This window comes from Larus michahellis, chromosome 10 (genome assembly GCF_964199755.1).
Source record: "Larus michahellis chromosome 10, bLarMic1.1, whole genome shotgun sequence".
In the NCBI taxonomy this organism is placed as follows: Eukaryota; Metazoa; Chordata; class Aves; order Charadriiformes; family Laridae; genus Larus; species Larus michahellis.
Window position 1 is genome coordinate 3,879,680 of NC_133905.1, and position 7,405 is coordinate 3,887,084.

At 48.1% G+C, this 7,405-nt stretch overlaps 1 protein-coding gene across 5 annotated transcripts in view; it reads left to right on the forward strand.

Moving 5' to 3' along the window:
* CHCHD6 (coiled-coil-helix-coiled-coil-helix domain containing 6) overlaps positions 1 to 6,535 on the forward strand; it is a 115,152-nt gene extending 108,617 nt beyond the window's left edge. For all 5 annotated transcript variants that reach the window (XR_012589273.1, XM_074602249.1, XM_074602248.1 and 2 more), the window contains one exon: positions 5,982 to 6,535. Coding sequence is in view for 2 of the 5 variants with exons in the window: in XM_074602249.1 (XP_074458350.1) it covers positions 5,982 to 6,005 (24 nt within the window). In the remaining 3 variants the exon portion in view is untranslated. The remainder of the gene's footprint in view (positions 1 to 5,981) is intronic.
* The last annotated feature ends 870 nt before the right edge of the window (positions 6,536 to 7,405 follow it).

Genomic DNA, 7,405 nt, shown 5'->3' on the forward strand with positions numbered 1-7,405 from the left:
TTGGCAGAGCTGGTGGAAGGTGGCAGTCAGCAGTTGTAGGTCATATTGAGGGGCACTGGCAGCTCTCTTCGGACCAGCCCGGGATTAAAAAGCAGGCACCGCTTCACATAAGCAATTTTCTTATTTCAGTCCTTTAGGGAAGCAGAATAGCCAGGGCTGTGCAGGTTAGCAAAGCTCGAAGCTAGTACCCAGGAGAGCAAGAATAACTAGTAGTGAAATGCTCCATGTCTGATTTTCATCCTTTGAGCTCCTCTGTGATGTTATTGGAAAACAAAAATTGTTTAAATAATGGAAGAGACCCGATGAAATTGTGCAGTGATGCAGAAGGGGTGAGGAAGGGTTATTTCCTTTCTTTCCATTACTTTACTCCTCCCGCCTTGCCTCCCAAACGTGGGTGGAATCTGCATGTCAGGCACCCGCAACATCAGCCTGGCCTGGTGGCTTTTCTTAATGGTGAGAACGAGATTAAATGCAATTAACATTGATTGAACAAAAACCGCCCTCAGTTTGTATGCCGATTAATTAACAGCTATCCTTTCAGCAGCCGCCCTTTGTAGAGCGGTATTTGTTCCTCCTGGCCCGGGTATTTTCTAGCACATGTCCAAAATCAAAAGCACTGAGCGCGCGTTCCCCACTGTGACAGCTGGGGCTACCAGCTCAGCGGGGAGATGCAGCCCCCCAGCCGGGATGATTTTTTGTGCAGTCTAGTAACTGCAGAGCTGCTCAGTCAGTGGCAAAACATTTCCTGTTAAGCAAGGCTAATGACGGGAGCTCTCTGCGAGTTAGAACAATGATCAGAACAATTGTCTGGAGGAAATGAGTGTTATAATGCATGAACAAACAGGTGAGTCTTAGAACAGCTCGAGGTTAGTTGTGCTAGTAAATAACTTCATATTCGGGCGATGCAGAGCAATGGGAGGTGTCAAGGCAGAGCAAAGCAAACAGCGTGGGGCTCTTGTGAGTCAAAGGAGAGTGAGGAGGGGGGAGAGGAAACCAGAAAAACTGTCGCTGTTCCTGCACTCTGGTGGTGGGGTATGTGGACCAGGGGACTTCCACGTGAAAGCACTTTCTGGGGTGTTCTGACAATGTGTCTGGTGAGTCTTTTGAAAGGCGTCTTTTCTGCTGTCAAGCCAGCTTTGAAGACACCATCTGGGGAAGCAGCCAAGAAGTCATTGGGTGAACTTCTCTGCTTTGCAAAGCTATTAACACCAGCACAGAGAAGAGGGAAAACAAAACTCTCTTCATAGCTTTTTGAATTAGTATTTTTTTGTTGCTGCCAGGCATACTCCTGCCCCTTCTTATTCCAAACCCAAGGACAGCAACTGTTGGACTCCTGAAGGATGAGAGAGACAGAGGCTTTTCTGTGCAATAACTATATGGCATACAAGTGCTGTGATCCATTAGTCAGCACAGCTGCTCCACAAAATAGCCAATACCCTGAATGTATCAGAACAAATTGCACATAACCAAAAAATACCTACAGCATACATCAAACCAACGTGACTCAAATGTCCCTTGCAGCACTTTGGGGTGCTAATAGCCCCGCAACAAATGCCTTACCCAGTGGAAAGGCCTTGAACACCCATCTTAGGACAGGTCAGGATTTTCCTATTTCGTTAGTGCCTCTTTCCGGACTGAGATTAAAAAGTTGTGCAGTCACGTTACTGAAGTCCGCAGTGTGCCAACAGGTATTCTGGTTTTGAGAGAGCTGCCTGCACGTGGCAAGGAACTAGGAACTATGGAGATTAATTTCTACTTTGTCACTGACATTCCAAATGCACCGAGTCATTTATCGTGGGGATCTGCTTTCTGATTTCTTCATAGCTACACAGGGCCCATATGTGCGAGCGCCGTGGTGCGACCGCTTAAAGGAATATTAGAACGAAGGTAAGGCACTCACTGGAGGAAACTTGCAGGGTTTACCCCATGAGACTAAAGGCTGGTTAAATAAATATGTCTTAGCACAGCTGAGGCTTGGCAAACAGCATCTCTGGCAAACACTGAGGGAGGAAGTTCTTCAGGGTCTGGGCTTTCAAGGAGGGAGATTCCTCTGCTGGCTCCGAGCCTCCGACGAGGCTGAGAGCCGAGGCGCAGAACTAGCCAGTGACTGCGGGAGGTGGAGAGGATGCTGCAGACTCGCCAGGCAGCCCTGAGCTCCTACGCTGGGATGCAGACAGGCAAAGAGGGAACAGGAGGAAGACAAGAGCGCGGTGCACTTGCTTGCCCTGGTGCTGGTACCAAGGCCTCAGCTCTCTGTTACGGGAGAAGGACCGTGTTGGGCGACTCCCTTCTCAGCAGGGGTGAGATGTGTGGAGCAAATCGACTTGCAGAGCTTGACCCTTTCTCCTCACTCAACTGGAACCAGAACTGGAAAGCTACTGGCTTCCCCACAGGTGCTGCAAAGTGGCGGCTGTGTCAGCTGAGCAGCCAGCCAATTTTGACTGCTGTTAGTGCCCAAGTGGGGTCTCATGGTGGTAGAAGAGCATGGGTTAGTGGCTCAGGGTCCTGCTTGCCAGGAGAGGCGGGGAAGAGAGAGTGCTGCGTGCCCTCCAGCTGGGTTTGCTGTTGGGACTGAACAGATTGGCATTCCTGTTTGTGCTGCAGCCACAGCTGTGAGGAGTTGTCTTTGTATGGACACAGCATTCATGTGCAGAGGTGCTGGAGCTCATTGAGACTGGAACCTGGCGTCTACCTGACATTGCAGTGGCATTAAAAACAATCTACCCTTGTTGTGCAAGAAGGGCACCGTCCCTTCTCATTAGAGCGAGTGTGCGGTGCACTTTCCAAGGCTACTTGTTTCCTGAGTTGTTCTGCTAAGACTGCAGCAGAGACCAGCTAATGTCAACTGTGGGGCAGTTATTTTTGTGACGAGGCACCGAACTTCTTCAGGCTGAGCCTCAACTCGATGAATTGGGAGTATCCTGTCGCGTGGGAACAGCTTGTGATTGCAAGCTGCCTGGACTTGTTGCACCAGACAAGTTGCATATGCAACGCTAAGGGCATGCAGGGGAGGTAAGGCTTCTCCTTCCCTTTCCTGGCTCTTTCTGCTCAAGGTAAGTGTTGTAGGAACCTGGTAGCATCTTGCAGGGAGGATTCCAGGTTGGAAGGAAATGAAGGGGTCCCAAACTTGTATTGGCATGTTTGCAGTGGTAGGTGGAATTAAGGCGCTGGTGTAAATGGTTGGCTTAGCAAAGAGTGGGTTTAGTCTTAGAGCTATGGCGTCCTTCCATGCTATTACACAGCATGCGAGGCATGAAATCGATGCAACCGTGCTTTTAAGTAGTTAGCCACAGGTTTATAAACTGATGGCCTAGGAACAGTGAAAACAATTATGTGCATGTTCCAACAAGCGTAGACTTATACGATGTGCTAACAGACCACAAGGCCTGCAGAGCTTCCCCTGTGCAGCGTGGAGCGGCTGTGTGACGCTCTGCAGTAGCTGGCAGAGGAGACCTCTGGCCTCCGGCATCGTTAGCTGCTAATTGTGCCTGCACTGCACAGCACGTTCTGCAGAAGATCCAGGGGAGCACAGGTCCATAGCCAGCCGGAGACCGTGCTCTGGTTCCGCTTTCTTTGTGAAGAAAGAACCATGAGAACCTTAGCAATACTAGAGGGTTCAGGATTTAGTGGTCTACATCGGCATGGCAAATGCTGCAAGATCGGGGTTGGCATCTGGTCAGGAAAGTCTGAAACGGCTGGGAAAGTCACTTGTGTGTGCAGGCTGTTGTCTACTGGGGGAGCTTCAGTTCCCAAGAAATGCCAACGCTATAACCTTTATGAGCACTCCGTGCCCCTGAGGAGGGAAGGGACATTAGTTAGTTGTTCCATCCAGCGCAGGCTGGTCTTAGACGTAATTGTATCAGGCCACTGTTGGGAGCAGCGATGGACGGTATCGTTACCTGCTCCCTTTGTTCCCTTTGTCCTGCCAGCTGCGCAGCAGCAGGTTGGGGTCGGGGCTGCCTGGCAGCCCATCAGTTCTGGGCCCAGAGCTCACTGTGCAAAAAGATTTTGAGAAAGTTTAGTCATCCAGAGTGAGACGGAACCTGATGTTTTTGCACAAGGAATGTTTGTGAGCCTCCGGCTCGATGCGTTCCCGCTATGTGGGCAGCTTAGGCTGGAAAGAATTGATTGAGGTTAAGTGCTGGCTGTTTGCATTTTCCCCTGAAATGAATAAAAATATGTAGTTATGATTTTGAACATGAAATTCGGTAACTATAGTATTCTTTAAAATTACTTTAAAGAAGAAGGTTTTACTGTCTTCCGTAAGGGTTAACCACAGAGTGGCCACATCAGTGGCTTTTTCACAAAATGTAGCATTCCTCGACACTTCACTGAAGTGTTACAGTGTGAATACAGCAAATTACTTTATTGCAAAATTGATTGCGAGTTGTTGCTGCTTCGCTCTTACAATTTGTGTGAGTGCTATTGGAGTTTTTAAAATGTATTGCTCTGTACAAAACTTTAAGTCACTAATGATGAGAAAAATTACCTGGGAAATTAGAGTCAGTCGAGTAATATTGATGGTTCATTTGTCAGATTTCTGGATAAGCTTTGTCTAAATAATTTGGCAAACAATTTTCTCTTTATTCTTGAGTCCTTTGAAGCTTTTCCAGCTCATTGTTGTTAGAGATGGGGCTGTCTTTGGAGATGCATGGTCAATGGAGACGGAATATGCTGACCGTGCAGGTGCTAGGCAGCGAATATCAGCCTGCTATGCAGAAGCAGCCCAAATGACATCCTCATCTTCTGACAGGTATTGCCAAGTGTGCTAGCGTCGTTATTTTGTGATGTTCTCCTTTCTGATTCACATTCGAGGAAGCACAGCGTCTCTCCTAAGAAAGGCTTGTGTCTAATGAGTAGAACCAAGCTCAAATCCAGCCCTAGTGAAAACGGGTGGCAAGACCACGTGCAGCTAACTGTTCGCTTAGCTTTCTGTAGTTCGCTTTATCAGGGTCCTCTAAACGTGGGTACGTACTGTCTGTTCTGCAAAATGGAACTGCAGAGCATGAGAAAAAAATAGCGTGTTGATGGGATCACCCTATGCGAGTCTGCTGTTAGTGTGGCTACACCAGCAGTTCGTTGGTATGAAGGTGCTGTTGCTGATGCGCGAGAGCTGATTGCCTGGGTTTTGAAGTAGGGTCCAACATCGATACCCCAGGTCCTCAGAGGGGGAGGTGTTATAACTGGTGCCAGGTGGTGGCCTTGTTGGTTTGATTTCTTTGACTTTATAGGAGTGATAAGATAAAAATAGGAAGAGACCATAGCAGGCTCCATACTAAAAAGGTCAAAGGCGTCCTGGTTTTTTTTTTTTCTACCCCTTGGAAGTCCATGGCTCATATGCAGATGTCTGCATGATCTGAGGGTGTATCACTTAGAAAACAGGAGGTTGCTGTGGGGGACAAAGCTGCTGTGATTTTACTTTCGATTTTAGGAGGGTTTGGGTCTTAATAGGATAAAGGCTGTCAAATGTGTCAGGAGTTAGGGCAGTCTCCGAGTCCCTCTCTTTCCTCCCCTCCCCTCTCTAATGCTCACTCTTATGTTGATCGTGTTCCAGGATGAGCGAGTGGTGTGTGAGTGTTTGATGGCACCTAATCAAAGTGCTCCCGTGTCCTCCTGAGGCTGGGACTTAGCGTGGAGCTACACTTACTCCTGCGACCCAGCTGCTCTGAGGTTTACCTGAGACCGTGGCCTTTCTCTCCTGCTGCAGGCCCTAGGATTTATAAACCGTAATCATTTGCAACTCACCATCTATTCTTGTTCCCAGAATCAGTCTCGCCTTTGATACCATGACCTGCTGTCTTGCTTCTACAGTCCTGTGTCCCCTTGAGTGTCTTGTGTTTTACAGCAGGCGAAACCTGATGATTTTTCTGTGGGATTTTCACCCTGCCAACATTACTCCTTCATTTCGGAAGGAAACAGTCCCATGTCAACAGCTGCATAACTAACTTGCTGCCTTTTCCTTTGTCTCCTTTTTCCCCCAGGAGCTGTTAGTTAATTCTGGATAAACATCAGCCTCCAAAGAGCAGAGGACAGGGACCACAGATGCCCTTGGAAGCCCCGGCATCCTTCTGGATAGACACTGACCAAAACTGGTGCCTTCTGCCCTTCGCGGTCCAAGACAACGAAATGATTCCTCTTCTAATTGCCTGCATGTATCAGTCTCAGTGGATGTTCCTGGAGTTGGGAGGAAGGTCCTGGGAGAGGGGGACGCTACCGTTTCCTTTTTTATTGTATTACAATGTAAAGAATCCTGTTGACCCCAGGTGCTTCCAGCACAGCTTGTAGCTTGGAGGCTTGCCCAACACGAGCCTGGTTCACCCTGTTGCTAGCTTTGGTTTCACCACTCCACATCTGAGTTTCAAGAGCTGTTATCTTTGTCCATTTGCTCTGGAGAAAGGGTTCTGAAGTATTTGGAAGTAACCTTAACTGGCTTGTTAGGATTAACTGTTCCTAGCATGCTCCCATCGGTTACACCAGCAGGCGCGTTTCTTCCCTTCCAAGGTTCCCTCCTAAACAATAAAGTGTTTAATGGTCACTGTGTGCCGTGAGATACTTTCAGTCCCATGAGTTTGTAAACTGCTGTTTTTCTGCCTCCTGCCCATGCCAACAAAAACTCCAAACAAGCGTAAGGAATAGAAATATTTCAAGTCACAGTTTATAAATCACAAAACTTGTTCATTTTGGTCCTGGGCTGACTGACTCTGGCTTGTTTGAAAGTACTTGGAAGAGTGCGAAGTCCTGGCTGAAGGGAACCGGTGTTGGTGAATCATACTGAAAAAACCTTCGCCTGCTGAACGCAGAACCCGAGTTATCTTTCCTTGCACCAGCTTTTGTGTGCAGATCTTGCTTTGTCTGCCATAAACCACCATCCCTTTCAGCCTTGCGCTCGGTTTTGATCCCTCTCCTTGCGGAGCGGCGGGACAGTGGGAGCTGCGTGCCTCCGGCATTTCGTCTTCGTAGAGGTAGGTACGTCAGGTTCGCAAAAGACCTGTCAGCAAACCAGGGCGGCAGGTCTAGCTTGGTAACTTGATTCGCCTTCTCTGGCTAAAGCCTCTCCTCTGGCAGCGTTTGCTGCTCGTGTCCTCTCTGACTGTATCTGACAGCTTCTGAAGAATGCGAACATGGATTTTTGGAGGTCATGTCAGAGTTTAATGTAGCGTTTATGAAAATGGATGAGGGGGGCTGAGAATTGTTTTCTGTGTTATATTCTGCTTCGTCTCTTTTTCCTTTAGGCAGCAACTTAGCGCTTTACATCTTCATTAAAGCAACAAAATGCTTTTCCTTCTTGTGGAGAGCTGATGCCATAACCCTCTTCCTCCTTAGACGCGATATTTGCTTACCCATGGCTCATCTCTGTTCAGTCTCAGATCTTGCAAAAATTCTGGCGTTTTATCACTGTGCAGGT